The sequence below is a fragment of the Mastomys coucha genome, unplaced genomic scaffold (genome assembly GCF_008632895.1).
Source record: "Mastomys coucha isolate ucsf_1 unplaced genomic scaffold, UCSF_Mcou_1 pScaffold15, whole genome shotgun sequence".
NCBI classification, from domain to species: Eukaryota; Metazoa; Chordata; class Mammalia; order Rodentia; family Muridae; genus Mastomys; species Mastomys coucha.
Genome location: NW_022196897.1, coordinates 22,619,642 through 22,636,258, shown reverse-complemented (window position 1 = coordinate 22,636,258; position 16,617 = coordinate 22,619,642). Strand labels below are relative to the sequence as shown.

Genomic DNA, 16,617 nt, shown 5'->3' with positions numbered 1-16,617 from the left:
TTTGGATGCTGTGATTGGAAGCTAAGTAAAGTTCCCTGTCCATCCATTCCACCCCACCTCTACCCCCTAATAAAATAGTTCATTTTCTTTGGGTCTGATTGAAGAAGTTTAGCTTTCTTATTGGAGAAATTCTACCCAGTCCTAACTAATGATCACTTAGAAGTTTGCATAAAATCAGTTTGAAATGTTATTATATATATTCCTTATTAGCCTGACTGTAATCTTGCCACTCTAACCACTGTTTTTTTTAATGATCTTTCCCAATCTTTCTCAAAGTTTGTATATGGTGGCTTTTCTGTCACTAAATAGGATATATATAACTTTATGTTTACTTTTACCACACTTCATACACTTTGCAGTTTCTCCTGGATATAACTGGCTTTTGAATAATTACAAATAATAAATTTGTAATTTGATTCTACTACATTGCAACATAACTCTTCTTTTCCTATTGAAATATTTAAGTTGTTTCCTGTTTTTCTCTGAAAGTACCTTTGTGCCCATAGATTTTTTTCTTGTTGTTGTGTTGTGTTAACAGTGCTGGGGATTGAGCCAGGCTTATGCACACCAGTCAGGTACTCTTCACTAACCATAACCCCAGCTCTGCTCAGCAGCTTTTACTTTCATTATTTTTCTAGGATAACGTTTTTGAGGAAGAAGTATATTATTAAAGTAAAAGGTAATAAGCAATATTGTAGTTTAATTGACTGAGTTTAGCCAGTTTATATTTGTCCCTTTTCAGAGCCCTTGTGAACTCTCAAAAGATAACCAGTGGGGCTGGAGAGACGCTCAGCAGTTTGCAGCACTTGTTGCTTTTACAGAGAACCTGGGTTCAGTTCTCAGCACTGACATGTTGGTTTACAGCTACCTGTAACTTCAGGTCCAGAGGCTCTTCTGGCCTCCTCAGGCACCAGGAACACACTTGGTACATTTGCATTCACGAGACACTCAAAAAATACTAAACAAATAAACAAGAAAGAGTATTTTAAAAGCTATAACCAGAAATATTACTGCTTAAAAGGATTCTGCAATGGTTGCATTTATATTTTGAAAAAGTCCACCATTGATTGTAAATCTCTTGTCACTACTATACTGTTATAGTAGACGTTTAAAATGTATTTGGAAGTCAGATGTGCTCACACCTATAATCCCCAAACTCACAAGTCTGAGGCAGGAGGTTTGCTACAAGTTCTAGGCCAGTGTACATCTGTCCCAAAAAAGAAAAATATGCAAAACACAACTTTGTGAATCCTCTATATAACTTGAGGAATTTTATAGAAACATGAACAGGAGATACTTGTTTTGTGGAGAGGAAAGGCCTGTGAGCATGCTGCCCAGTCTCCATGACCCACACTTACTCTACTGGGGTATACTGGGCCAGCACTTTTGTGTGCAGTTGTTTGATGAGTACGTGTCCACATAAGATGCTTACAACAAGTTCACTGGCATGTGGTACAAATGCAGTAGCTGTCAGCTGCTGTTGTCATAAACACACCCCTCCACACACACACACACACACAGAGGTTTTGATGCTATTTTAGAAATGTTTACAAATAGAATCCTACCACAATATACACAGCTGGCTTACTTGTTGTCCTAGCTCAATCTCAGGAGTTTGCATTTCACTATAGAACTTTATTTTGTATTGAAGATCCATAGCAGTCTATTAATGGCTACTGTTTGAGACTATAGGCTAACTTGTGGGTATGGTGCTGGGCATCAAACTCTTGTAAATGTTAAACAAGTCTTTACCACTGAGCTATATCCCTAGCTTGATGTTTTGAGATAGTCTCAGCTGGCCTTGAATTCATAATTGTCTTACTTCAACTTCCCAAGTGCTGGAATTATAAGCATGTGCCACAATGGCAAGCTAGCTCAATGGCTTTGGTAACTGATCTGGTTGTTAGAGTTAACAGTCCCATCAGTGAAACCATCTGCTTTCTATGCATCCTAGACCCCTAGAATGCCAGGGACCATTGTATGAGTAAAAATGCTGTGTCCTGGCAGCCGCACTGTCACAGAGAGAGGTGGTGAGATAGAACAGGATGCTCTGCAGTTTTCAAGTATGATGGAAAGAGGAATTTGCAAAGAATTGATGGAGAAAGCCATTTATCAAAACTAAAAAAGGGTTTTGGTGTAATCTGAATAATTATTTTTCTCCTTAAGAATGGAGGTATCTGAATAAGTTGTGTGTATTAATAAAAAAAAAATCAGCAGGCTTAGATGAGAGACCCACAAACTCAAAGCTCCAGGCCTTGGGCTACTTAATGAATTAAAGGTCAGCTTTGATTATATAGCAAGACTCTTCTATTTGTCTCCCACTCCTACAAAAAGAAACCATTGATAGAAGTTGTGTTAACATGAATTGATAGTTATTGTGACTTGAGCAAGTACTTTAGAATTCTTTCTGTACTGAACTTTGACGCAGTCATGCAGAATTCCAATGGTGCTGAGGTGGAGTGCCTCTTCCTGGTGTCTGGCTTTGAAAAGTTCTTAGACCTAGCAGTGGGGTTGAGTAGGCAGCTGCATGGTGCCTCATAACACTGAGATATGCGCCCTTCTTTAGTCTGACCTCCTAACCTGCCTTTGGGATGCTGCTGCTGCTGTTATACTAACAGCAGAGTTGGGATAAACCCAAGGAACTAATTCTCTCTCTCTTTTCCCCTGCAGATGAGCCCAGCCCTAGGCTCAGTGCTCAAGCTCAGGTTGCTGAAGATATTCTGGACAAATACCGGAATGCCATTAAACGGACCAGCCCCAGTGAAGGAGCAATGGCAAATGATGAGAGTGCAGGTGATAATCACGATAAATCTGAACAGTGACAGTTTATCTTAGAGATAAGACAACTCACACTAACGTGGCCTTTAGAACAGATTGTCCAGAGGGGCCATAGTATTTGAAAATGATAGCTTTTGTAAACAAGTCAGGTTAGTATGTCCCTCTCTACAGCTTCCCACTAAACCTGGGCACCCAAGATGTTAAGATGGTTTGGGGTGACAGCCCGTAGTTCCTTGATGCATGTTTTAGTGAAAGGGAATCCCCCTCCCCTTTTTTTTTTACTGTTTAGAGAAGTGAGATTTGATGTAGTTATGCACTTTTAGCAGAGCTGTGTTGGCCAACTCAAGCTAAGATACCCTTATTGCTTGGTACATCTTTTCTACAGCTCCCCCCCATAGTGGAATACTGACTACCTGTCATAAAAATACAGAGTCCTCAAGATACATTAAGGAAAAGCAAAAGCATGTAAAAGCGTCAGCAGTTTGCTAAATCTGTCTGTGCCTGTGTACACTGAGCCGTAACTTGAGCTGCTCTGAGGAGGGTTCCTAAGGCCGAAGAGGAACTGAGGGCAGGGAGGGATTCTACCTCTGCTTTTCTTTCTCGGAGTTAAAGTGCTAAGATACTCTACTCTGGAGGGTAGGCTTCCCCTGAAACTCAGAATCCTCCTGCCTGCCTCCCAAGTGCCAAATTTCAGTGCAGCAAAGGTTATTAAACCCTATATTTAGACTTGCCAGCTACCAACATTTTGTTGTAATTTCCTATACAGTATTTAGGAATGTTTTATTCCTTTTGACTTAAAAGTGTTATTTTGTTTGTTTTTGTTTTTCTTTTCTTCTTTTTTCTTTTTTTGTTTCTCTTTCTTCTTTTCTACATGAGACAGAGTCTCATATAGCCCAGACTTGTATCAAACTAACCTTAACAGTGATTTACTTGACTTTTTTTCAAGATTCATTTTATTTTATGTATATGTGTCTTTTTGCCTGCATGTGATGTCTGTGCAGTACATGTGTGTGATGACCATGGAGGTCAGAAAAGGGTGTTAGATCTCTGGAACTGGAGTTATACACAGTTGCTAGGCACCGTATGGGTACTCTGAACCAATCTTGGGTCCTCTGGAAGAGAAGCCAGTGCTCTTAACATCTGGGTCATGTCTCCATCTCTGACCTTGAACTCTTGATCTTCCTGTCTTTACTTCAACTGCTAGGGTTGCATCACCACAAACTATTTTATTTGATGCTGGGAATAGAATCCAAGGAGCCTCTCATGCTAAGCAAGCGCTCTACTGACTGAGTCCCTTGCCCCTTGACTTTATAGGTGTATATATTATCTTGTATTAACTGACTAATTAAAAACATAACAGATGTGGGAACCACAGACCTGGCCTGTGTTTTGAGCTAGTCCCTGGCAAAGTCTTAGGTGTAGGAGGGCTTTGTTGAGGAGAATCAGGAGACATGAGTGAGTGTTCCAGCATTTGGCAGGAGTCCATGTCTCTAAAGTGAAGGTATTGTTAAAATACTTTTTGAGGCTCTTAGTTCTGTGGTTCAGTGATTCTGAACTTTATTAAGTTATTCCAAATTGGATACTGTGGTAAAGCACAGCTTTTCTCTGCTCCAATACCTTCTGTCTTGATATACTGCCCTGGCTGTCGATAGCCTCATTACATATGAGGTTTGTTTTCTTTTTCCAAGAACTCTTATTACAAGACAAACTGACTTTTGATTAAATTTCTCTGATACCTGCTAGTAGCCGAAATTTCCACATTAACTGGGCTGTACTTTTCTTGGGGACTGGTTTTGTTTAGAAGTCATGGGTGATGGTGAAAGTGCTCATGACTCTCCTCGTGAGGAAGCATTGCAGAACATCTCAGCTGATGATCTCCCAGACTCTGCCAGCCAAGCAGCCCACCCTCAGGACTCTGCTTTTTCTTACAGGTAATTCTCTTAGGGTTTGGAACTTTGTGGGTTGCACTGTTTAGTTTTGGTTTGGTTTGGTTTTGGTTTTTGAGACAAGGTTTCTCTTTGTAGTCCTGGTTGTCCTAGAACTCACTCTGTAGACCAGGCTGGCCTGGAACTCAGAGATCCACCTGCCTCTGCCTCCCAAGTGCTGGGATTAAAGGATTGTGCCACCATCACCTGGCTCTTTTTTTTTTTTTTTAAGTATTTTTTCTTAATTAAGATACATTGTTTTTCCCATTCCCTTTCCTCCTTTAACCTTCCACATTTCCCTTTGAATGTTCTTATTGCCATTGCAATCATTTGACATCAACTGATTGTTAAGTGTAAAGAAGGGCTGGGTGATGCCCCAGTCCTTGAAGTGCACACGTGAGTTCAACCCTCAGTACCTGAGAAGCCAAGTGTGATGGTGTACATTTGTACCCCACACTGAGAAGCCAGGCACGATGGTATGCACTTGTAACCCACACTGAGAAGGCAGTGGGCTCCTACCTTAGTCTAGTGCTAAGCCAGTGAGAGACCCTGTCTCAAAAAACAAGGTTGATGGCATCCCCTGAGAAATACCATTGAGGTTGTCCTGTGGTTTCTACATACATGCACACCTCTATACACACACATACACACACACACACACACACTAAAGAGAACAGTAGATACTATTTACTAAGAAAACTCACTTTGGACCAGGCGAGGTGGCAACACACCTTTAGTCCCAGCAGTTAGGAGGCAGAGCCAGGTGAGTCTCTGTGAGTTTGAGGGCAGCCTGTATATAGACCAGCTAGGACTATACAGTGAAATGGTCTTTTTTTTTTTTTTTTTTTTTTAATAAAAGACTCCAGTTGTGGATATCAGATATCAAAAAATTAATTTAGGAATGTAAAAAAATTGTGCCCCCAGGAGCACACAAGTAGCTTAAACAAATTACAGTGCCACTGGCTGTGCAGAATCGCCAGCCTCTGTGTCAGGAAAAGGTCTCTATCAGCTCGCTAAGCACTGCAGCTCAGTCTTGGCATCCTGTCCTTTCCACAGCCTCTTCCCAGCAGGGCCTGAGAAAGTGACTTTGGGATTCTGACATTATGCACTTGTTTGAGGAGTTGTTGCTTCCTCAGACAAGGAGAACCCCTTAAAGCACCCTCACCTCACTTGTGTGTACTAATTTCCTCTCTCCATGTCTCCAGTTTTTAAGTTTATTTTTAAATATTTATTTCCTTTTACTTTGTGTGCATCAACGTTTTGCTTGCATGTATGTTTGTGTAAGGATGTTGGTTCTCTGGAACTGGAGTTACAGACAGTCATGAGCTGCCATGTGGGTGCTGGGAACTGAACCTAGCTCCTTTGGAAGAGCAGCCAGTGCTCTTAACTACTGAGCCATCGCTCCAGCCCCCATTTCTCCATTTTTAACTTTCTATTGTATTGTAGGCTATGGAAAGGCTCTACACCAAATGGTAGCTGGGTCACAGTTGAAAGTCATAGAATCTAATCTCAGCATAAAACGTCCAAGCAGTAAAATGCAGCAAGTGGTTTGTTTTTTGTTGTTTTGTTTTGTTTGGTCAAGGGACGGGCTTATCTGAACCAGGACCGACATTTGCAGAGAGACTGGTAGGAAGCATTCAGGTTGAGTCATGAGCATCTGTGTTGTGGCAGACCCTCTAACTACACTCAGCACTTCAGGGTGCTCTAGGAGATGAGAAGGCTGTTGTGGCTGATCATTGTGGCCTACTGAGCTTGCCTAGAGCATTCTAACCCTCTTAACCAGTAACTACAAGCTGTGCTTTGCCTTGAGGTGCCAGTTCTTTGAAACTGATCTTTTCTTAAAGAATCATTTGAAACATTCAAGTTCAGAGCTAACATGTTAACTTACACATATATAGTTGTACAGTATGACCATATCTGGCTGAGGATGTGCTTAGCTGGAAGTTCCTGGTCCCAGCTCCAACCAGCACAAAAGGCTATGATTATTTCTGTGCAAGTAAATTAATGTGCCCTGTACTTAATTCTTCAGAGATGTAAAAAAGAAGCTGAGGCTCGCACTTTGCTCTGCAGACTCTGTGGCCTTCCCAGTGCTAACACACTCAACAAGGAACGGATTGCCAGATCATACAGACCCAGAAGGCAAGTCATTCCTTACTCTCCAGTGTGCACAGCTTGAACAATGGAGGCTGCCACTCTTCACTTGTCCAATGCACAGAAATTCCTGTGGTTCAATTTTATATTTTTTCTAAGTTATTTAGGGGTTTGTCTTAGTCAGGGTTTCTATTCCTGCACAAACATCATGACCAAGAAGCAAGTTGGGGAGGAAAGGGTTTATTCGGCTTACTTCCATATTGCTGTTTATCACCAGAGGAAGTCAGGACTGGAACTCAGGCAGGTCAGGAAGCAGGAGCTGATGCAGAGGCCATGGAGGGATGTTACCTACTGGCTTGCTTCTCCTGGCTTGCTCAGCCTGCTCTCTTACAGAACCCAGGAATGGAACCACCCACAAAGGACCCTACCCCCTAATTGAGAAAATGCCCCACAGCTGGATCTCATGGAGACACTTCCCCAACTGAAGCTCCCTTCTCTGTGATAACTCCAGCCTTTGTCAAGTTGACACACAAAACCAGCCAGTACAGGGTTCTTTGATCTCCTTTTAAAATAATTTGTATATGTATTTGTGTGTCTTCCATTTGTGTTTGGGTGCCCACAGAGAACCAGAAAAGGGTGGCAGATCCCCTAGAGGAGTTCAGACAGTTGTGAACTGCCTGGAATGGGTGCTGGTATGAGCTCTGGTCCTCTGAAAAAGCATCATATACTCTTTAATCTCTGAGCCCTCTCCCCAGCTCCCAGCATGTGGATTTCTGTTGTTTATTTTATAGACTAGAATGGCAGTGCTGCTTGGTTCCCATGGTTTTCGGTGCACAAGAATTGGCTTCCTGATTACTGAGAGGTTATGCGTCCTTACAGAATTCTTGGTTTTTTGTTTGTTTTTAGACAATGAAATTGTATGCTTCTTAAAAGTTCAAATAGCTGAAGCAATTAATTTACAAGATAAGAGCTTAATGGCTCAACTTCAAGAAACAATGCGTTGTGTGTGCCGCTTTGACAATAGGACCTGTAGGAAGTTGCTGGCATCCATTGCTGAAGACTACAGGTACTGCTCCTAACCTGACTGGTTTAAAGAGCTGACTATAGAATAGCAATGTTTTGTTTGTTTGTTTTGTTTGTTTTTTATTGAAGAAATGAATCTAGTTATAAAGTACATGGTTGTGTTTACTTGGATAGAGATTTTAAGAAACACAGTTTAGAAATGTTAACCAACAGTTCTTGCTAATTAAGAAGTGTGATTTACTTCAGCTTTTCATAAAGGAAGATGAAGAATAGGTTGGGAAATTACTCAGTGAGTAAAGCACAAACATGAGGACCCAAGTTTGGTTCTCTGGCACCCAGGTAAAGAGTGGGCATGGTGGTATGTATCTGTAACTCCATCTGGGAGGACCCTGGGGGCTTGCTGACCAGCTGAAACTGCAGGCTCTAAGTTCAGTGAGAGATACTGTCGCAAAAGAAAAAGGGAGCCAGCACTACAGGATGTCACTGGATATGGGCACCTGTCATGGAAGCCTGACAGCCTAAGGTAGAACCCTAGAATTCACAAAAGGAAGGAGAGAACTGAGTTTACAAAAATTGTCCTGTGACCTCTACATACATATTGTGGCACAACTACACCCACAATCACACATATACAATAATAATACTTCTTTTTTTCTTTTTGGCATTTCTCTTTCTTTCTTTCTTTCTTTCTTTCTTTCTTTCTTTCTTTCTTTCTTTCTTTCTTTCTTTCCTTCTTAAAGGCACAGCATCTGTTAGGGCTTTTTCTTTAAATATATTTATTTATATGAATACACTGTCACTGTCTTCAGACACACCAGAAGAGGGCATTGGATCCCATTACAAATGGTTGTGAACCACCATGTGGTTGCTGGGATTTGAACTCAAGACCTCTGGAAGAGCAGCCAGTGCTCTTAACTGCTGAGCCATCTCTCCAGCCCCTTTTTTGGTTTTTCAAGACAGGGTTTCTCTATGTAACAGAGCCCTGGCTGTCCTTGAACTCTCTTTGTAGACCAGGCTGGTCTCAAACTCAGAGAGAGATTCACCTGCCTCTGCTTCCCAGCTGCTGGGATTAAAGATGTACACTAGCACCCAGCAATAAATAATACTTTAAAAGCAGATAAATAGGGTTTCTTTTACTGTGAGGCCAGGAGATCGAGACTATAGAAGCAGAGATGATCTTAGGGCTTGCTGTTGTATTTTGCCACCAAGCCCTTGCTAGTAAGGGGGAAGTATGAGTGTTGTTCTTAGGCAGAGTACAGGCTCCCAGCCTTAAAGGGATCTTGTCACACTAACACTATAAGCAAGTTAGTGGTGTGGTTTTTGGATGATCTAATGTATACAATTTGCATTTTGTTGCAGCAGCCAATTTTCTGTTAAGTGTGGGGTCCTACAAGCGTGGAGACCATGTTTCTGTAATAAAAGCAGTGAGTCTGCAGAGGGCCTTGGAGACATATAGTAAGTTAGGTGCTGATGATAATGTGCCACAGAAACATGCACAAGGGCTTGCTTTCTTGAGCTAGCAGTGTGGATAGTTCCCAGGATGCTTGTCTACAGCCTCTAGTGCCAACTTGTAAAAGCCAAAGACTGTGAAGTAATTGTTTTAAAAAATTAAGACTCTTAGTTGCTCAAGAAAGTATGCGCTGCTATACATCTTATTTCAGAAGCACTTTGTTTTCTTTCTTTCAGAAAAAGAGCTCCGTATATTGCTTATCTCACCCGCTGCCGACAAGGACTGCAGACCACACAGGCTCACTTGGAAAGGCTCCTGCAAAGAGTTTTGCGGGACAAAGAGGTGGCCAATCGTTACTTTACCACTGTCTGTGTGCGGTTACTACTTGAGAGCAAAGAAAAAAAGATCAGGGAGTTCATTCAAGGTAACTAAATACATTCAGACAGACATTCCTCAGCCATGTGACATGGGGAGAATTGTTTAGCTTTGCACGTTTTCATGGACATGCTAGCATACCTTACAGCAGTTCCTTATATTACCTGCTTCCTGCCTGCCAGCCTCCCTCCCTTCCTTCCTTCTTTTAAGACTTTGGGGCTGGTAAGATAGATGGGTTAACAGTTATGAGTACTGGCTTCTCTTCCTGAGAACCAGAGTTCAAGTCCCAGTCCCTATAGCAATAGCTCCAGGGGATTTGCTCTCTTTTAGCTGTGCAGGCACCAGCCATGGACATAAACAGGCAAAAAGCCATGCACAGTAAAAATAATCACAACAACAATAATAAAATAAAAGATTTTTAGTGTGGGGTGGGAGGTGTAAGCCAGAAGAGGGATCCTATCTCCTAGTACTAGAGTTACGAGCAGTTGTAAGCCTCACAACACCAGTACTGGGAACCAAACTTCCGGCCTTTGGACGGGTAGCAAGCTGCTCCTAACTGCAAAACCATCTAGATCTACCTTCTTTTAAAAATATTTTTTACTACTTTTCTTTAAAGTTTTGCAGGGTTAGGGCATGTCACATCTGTGATAGGGTTCTCTAGAGGAACATAAAATATATGTGTAGAACTTCCTGGAATGGCTTACAGGCTGTGGTCCAGGTAGTCCAACAGTAGCTGCCATCCACAGTGCTAGGTACTCAGCTGGTCTCCAGTAGACTCCAGAATCCTGAAGAAGTAGGTTCTAATGCCAGGGGAGGGATGGACTTAGCAGTAAGACCAGGACAAGCAGGCAAGTAATGAAAACTTGCTTCATCTGTGTCTTTTGTATGGGTTGCCAGCAGAAGATGGGGTCTAGATTAAAGGTGGATCTTCCCACCTCAAAAGAGCCAGATTAAAAGAGAGTCTTTCCAGCTGGGCAGTGGTGGCGCACGCCTTTAATCCCAGCACTTGGGAGGCAGAGGCAGGCGGATTTCTGAGTTTGCCAGGGCTACACAGAGAAACCCTGTCTCGGAAAAAAAAAAAAAAAAAGTGAGTCTTTCCACTTCAAATGATTTAATTAATTAAAAAATTCCTCACAGGTGTGCTCAGTCACTTGGGTTTAATTAATCCTGGTTGTGGTCAAACTGACAGCCCAGAGTTGCCAACTCAGGATCGGACTTGGGTCTTTATTTGGCAGCAGTCATCCTTGCCCACTGAGCCATTTCCCAGGCCTGAGTTTTTATGCTCTTGGAATGACTTTGAGATTGGTTCTCTGAAAAGACAGGAGGAAGTTTGGATGAACACAGTCCATCCAGATTCTTTTTTTTTTTTTTTAAAGATTTATTTTATTTATTTTATGTGTATGAGTACACTGTAGCTGTACAGATGGCTGTGAGCCATCATGTGTGTGACTGCTGAGAATTAAACTCAGGACCTCTGCTAGCCCTGCTTGTTCCGGCCCCTCTTGCTCCGGCGTAATTCACTGTAGCTGTCTTCAGACAGCACCAGAAGAGGGTGTCAGATCTCATTATAGGTAGTTGTGTGCCACCATGTGGATGCTGGGATCTGAACTCAGGACCTTCGGAAGAGCAGTCAGTGCTCTTACCCGCTGAGCCATCTCGCCAGCCCCCATCCAGATTCTTGACTGAAACCCTAAATGACTAAAACCTGGAAAGATGGCTCAGCATTTTGCAAGAATACCTGATGTTCTTGCAAAGGACCAGGGTTTGATTCTCAGTACCCATGTAACTAGCAGCTCACTGTTGTCCATAACTCCAGTTCCAGGGGATCCAACACCCTCTTTTGTCCTCAGAGGGACCAGCTATGCATGTAGTGCACAGATGGACACGCACGTGAAACACATACGTAGGGAAAAAAAATAAATCTTTTAAAAAGTAAATAATAAAGGATTTATCAAAAAAAAAAAAAAAAAAAAAAAAAAGAAAAAGAAAGAAAGACAGAAACCCAAATGGTTCCCCAAGCTATGATGAAGGAACTCTACCCACAGATGGGCTGGAAACACAGCCATCAGCGTCAGCTACTCCAGATGGGGTCAGTGTGCAGTTTTAGCCCTGCCACTTGAAGGAACTACCTCATCAAGGACTCACAGACTTTAAAGTGGCAGGCTACTGTGGCCATGCTCTAAGGCTTACCCCTACATAGTGGAAATTTAAACTGGGTAGTACTGGACTCTGCATAGTGAATGGATAACTAAGCTACAAGGGAGGTGACTGAGTAGGCCATGTACACAGTGTGGCTGACCTGACCAAAGGGATAACTCATCTGTGGTGGATAGAATGGGGTTTCTAGACTTCTTCTAGCTTAGTTATCCATTCACTATGCAGAGTCCAGTACTACCCAGTTTAAGTCTCCACTATGTAGGGGTAGCCTTAGAGCATGACTCTCATGAAAAAGGGGTAGGGGAGTAGGGTCTACAGAAATCATTCTAATTCACAAATGATACTAACACCATAATCTTAAAGCCACAATATAAAAAGCAGGGAAAATTAAGAAATATGTTAAGTATGCAGAACAGTGTGCAGTTCTGAGAGTAGGAACATCCTGGGAAGCTGGCTCAGTGAGTGAAGGCACGCCACCAAGCCTGATGACCTGAGTTTGAATGCTGGGGTTCATATGGTAGAGAAAACCAACTCATATTGAAAGAGTTAAATTTAAAACTTGTGCTGGCTAATGAAAAAATTGCAGGTTTGAGAAAAACACAGTGGACCAAGGTCGAATATGTCCAAATAAGCCTAGGCAAAAATAAGCAAGCTGTTACTAACAGGCCAAAAAGATATAGAAGAGAAAGCATGCAAGGATATGTCTGGGCAGACACTGAGTAGTGGGCCATCTGGTCCTCTTAGATATGGTTTAAGGTCAGATGCTCTGTTGACTCAGATTAACACCAACCTTAGGAATTTTCCACTCTGTTCTGTACATACTAGTTAATATTTGAACTAGCCAATCATGTATAGCCACACTGATTCCTTTGTTCCCCCAGACCTTTTTCCTATATAAACCCCTAACCCCTGAGCCTCGTGGTCGATTCCACTATCTCCTGCATGAGATAAGTGTGGTGTCTGCCCGGAGCACTCGGAGCGCTCTGAAAAATAAAACTGCCTTTTGTGATTACATCAAGACGGTCTCTCATGATTCCTTGGGTGCACGTCTTCCAGAGATTTGAGTGGGGGTCTCCCCACAGGGGTCTTTCAATATGAGTATCCCCTAACTTCCACATGCATGCTATGGAGGTGCTCACCCCCTGACAAGGAAATAAATGTAAAAAGAGAGATAAGAGTAAAACATACAAATGTATATTTCTAGAACTTTTCCACTTAGTACTTTTAAGTAAGAGTAATGGAAACAGAAAACAAAACTGAAGATCCAGAGGACTACCGTAAGTCCCCTTTAGGGTTATTTCTATGGCATATTTTAAAGAACACTGTTTTTTCTTGGAGACTTTCAGAAACTTACTGCTGCTGATGATAAGACAGCTCAGGTAGAGGATTTTCTACAGTTCCTGTATGGGGCGATGGCTCAAGATGTCATTTGGCAGAATGCCAGTGAGGAGCAGCTGCAGGATGCCCAGCTGGCCATCGAGCGGAGTGTGATGAATCGGATCTTCAAGCTTGCTTTCTACCCTAACCAGGATGGGGACATACTTCGTGACCAGTGAGTTCTGTGCTCAATGTCTCAATGTCTGTGTGGGACTACAAAGATGTCTTAGCTATACCTTTGGTTTGGTACAGTTGTAAAGAAAATCATCTGTTACCATTTATACTCTTCAGAGTTATAAAATCAGAATGGATGTTAATATGCAGCTTTGAGGGGATGTGCAGAGTAGGAAGAGACTAGGATAAATTTGGATAGCCTTTCTGAGAGGCTCTGCTGTGTACCTGCCTCACGTGTTCTTCTGGGTCTGCTCTGTGGGATGAGTTCTTGCCAGTTGTTTGATCTTGATCCAGGCATCACTTTCTTAGGAACCCATTTCCTTTCTAGCTTAAATTGCTCAGGTTTACACATTTGTTTCATGGTTGTCATTTGCCATTTGTTTGAGTCATGATTTCTTCTTAAAAGTTTTATTTTATCTTATATGTGTTAGTGTTTGGCCTGCATCTGTACTATGTGCATGTCTGGGGCCTGTGGAGGTCAGAGAGGGCATCAGATTCTCTGGAACTGGAGTTTCAGATGGTTGTAAGCTGCCCTGTTGGTGCTGGGAATCAAACCAAGTTCCCTTCAAAAGTAGCCAGTACTTGTAGCTGAGTAACCTACGCCATTTCCAGACCCTGAGTCATGGTTTGTTAACCCAGTGCTCTGATATTTGGAGCCTGGTAGTTATTTAATCTAAGAGCCTGTTCTGGGTATGGTAGGCATTTAGCAGCACTCATGGCCCAACCAGTTATGGCAACTGACTCTAGACATTGCTAGGCAGTCCCTCATTCACTCCTCTCCCCACTATTAGGGCTTGTGCACATTCTGCAAGCACTCTTCTGGGGGGGTTAGTGTGCATATGGTCAACAACACATGTCTTCTTAAATTGCTCCTCACCTGTTTTTTTAAGACATGGTGTCTGCTGAACCTAGGTCTCTATAATCCAGCTACCTACTGTGTCTGCCATTGCAGCTCTGGGAAGATAGACATGCACGGAGTCTAGGGATCCAACTCAAACCTTCTTTCTCACTTTGCAAGTACTTTCCCAGTTAAGCCATCTCCCCAAGCCTCCCTGTTCTTGATCATTGTGTTTCAGGGTCACATGCTCTCTTCTCTAGGGCTGAATCAATCATGAGAATAGGAAATAATGCTTTTAACCAGCTATTGTGTCTTATGCCACTAAGTCCAGCACTTGGGCAGCTTAGGGCAGCTTAGGCATGAAGCTCACCTCAAATTAAGGTCTGCATGGGCTACAGCGTGAGACCCTGTTCCCTGTGAAAAACAAACCACTTTTATTCACCACTGTGACACAGCATCAAGAACAGAGCTTGGCTTCTGAAGTGTGCTCACTGTATATTTATTGAGAAACTAATAGCTATGTATTTGGATATCAGCAAGTATCCACAATTATATGTTATATGACTTATACCTCAATAAAGCTGTTTTTAGGGACTGGAGAGATGGCTCAGCAGTTAAGAGCACTGACTGTTCTTCTAGAGGTCCTGAGTTCAATTCCCAGCAACCACATGGTGGCTCACAACCATCTATAATGAGATCTGATGCCCTCTTTGGTGTGTCTGAAGACAGTGATAGTGTACTTATATAAATAAAATAAACAAAATTTTGAAAGGAAAGGAAAGGAGAGGGGGGAGGGAAGGGGACAGGGAGGAAGCAAACAAGCAAGCTGTTTCTAAAGTTATCTTGCAGGCTAGAGATATAGCTCTGTGGTAGGGTGCAAAAGACCTTGGGTTTGATCCCAATACTATAATAGGTAAAAAAGAATCCTGAGCCAGGTATGGTGGCACACAGCCTTTTGGGGAGACTGAGGCAGACACTTAACAGGTCCAAGTCCATGGTGAAACCTTTCCAAAAAAAGAAAAAAAGAAAAAAAAGAAAAAAGAAATCCTGTTGTGGGGTGGGGGTGGGATAGAAAAGTGAAAAGTAGACAATTTAGCTTTTGTGTTTTTCTTCTGTTTTCATGAGTGCTCTTCCATGATCCAGATTCTACCCCCAAGCATACTGACATTGTCACCATGTTTTCTAGCAAATGACAATGACTTTGGTGTCCAGGGATCCTCAGGAGTCCATGTAGTAGGATCTCAAGGAAAGCCATTGTGGTTTGTGCTTTTTACAGGCTTTATGTGTGCATCAGTACACATGCCATGGGGAGGACCCAAGGGTGCATGTGTGCTCTGTCACTGAGCCACACCCAGGCTACAGATATTGTGAGGAGTTGCACACATGTCTGAGAGAATATACCTTTCTGTGAAGAGCAGTAGGCATTTGGGTTGCTCCAGCCTCCCCTCTAAGTCTTGTTGGTCTTAGGCTGCTTGCTGACTCTGGTCCATTTCCTTTCCAGAGAACCTGCTTACAAAGCAGGCATGGGGTACAGAGCTGGGATACTGAGGCTGTATGTACCACAGAGAGTTTATCCCTCCCCACTGCTTCCATTTCTGCAGGTTTTACAGAGTTTAGAGAGCAAACTTGTCCCTAAAAAGAATCAGAAGCCAGGAGGCTAAATTTAGCCTCTGCTACTGAGGCAGATCCTTAACTTTTAAAACCTTAATTCTGGTCATCAAAAGAAGGGCTGGGCAGGGAGTCAAGTCTTGTCTCCATCTGAGAGCTGTGGTCATTGCTTTCTGGCCTGTGACTGTCCTGCTTGTCACTTCTCTCAACTTACTACTCCCTTTCTTTCACTGCACAGTGTGTCCAGGCTCAGGGCCCTCTCCTCTGTCTGGGCTTGCTGGCCACCTCCACATTCCCGCAGCCTTCTGGCTCACTCAGTGGTTTTTATTTCTTTTTCTAAAAAAGATTTATTTTTATTTATGCATTTATTTCTGTGTAATTGTATGCATGTGTGTAAGGAGTGGTGCCCTTGGAGGCAGCTTGGGTTGGAGGCTGTGTGAGCTGCCCAACCTGGGTGCTGAGAGCAGAACTCAGCAGCACCTCTCAGCTGAGCCACCTCTCTAGCCCTGCAGCATTTCTAAGTGGATCTGGAAGAGATGGTCTTGTTTTGTAGTACAAGCTAGTGCTGCCCTGACATCCTGGTCCCTCTCCCTAACCTCTGCTGGAATTACAGACGTCCACTGCCATGCTTGGACTTCAGCATGACCTCCTTTGTTCTTCTTGTTTTCTATATAGTTTAGGCTAGCCTCTAACTTACCATGCCAAGTGAGCTAAGATAAGCCTTTTAAAATGCACTATTCCTGTGACTAAGAGGTACTAACGTAGTAATAGTAATGTAACCATAATGTAATCTATATCTAGAAGTGAGTCTAAAATGCTTT

General features: G+C 42.6%; 1 protein-coding gene across 9 annotated transcripts in view; it reads left to right on the top strand.

Moving 5' to 3' along the window:
* Positions 1-16,617, top strand: part of Gapvd1 (GTPase activating protein and VPS9 domains 1) — a 77,135-nt gene that overhangs the window by 56,784 nt on the left and 3,734 nt on the right. For 8 of the 9 annotated variants that reach the window (XM_031369939.1, XM_031369946.1, XM_031369944.1 and 5 more), the window contains 6 exons: positions 2,671-2,793; positions 4,580-4,709; positions 6,733-6,842; positions 7,701-7,860; positions 9,504-9,691; positions 13,138-13,351. In XM_031369939.1, the coding sequence (XP_031225799.1) occupies positions 2,671-2,793; positions 4,580-4,709; positions 6,733-6,842; positions 7,701-7,860; positions 9,504-9,691; positions 13,138-13,351 (925 nt within the window). The remainder of the gene's footprint in view (positions 1-2,670; positions 2,794-4,579; positions 4,710-6,732; positions 6,843-7,700; positions 7,861-9,503; positions 9,692-13,137; positions 13,352-16,617) is intronic. The other variant, XM_031369941.1, reaches the window with a different exon arrangement.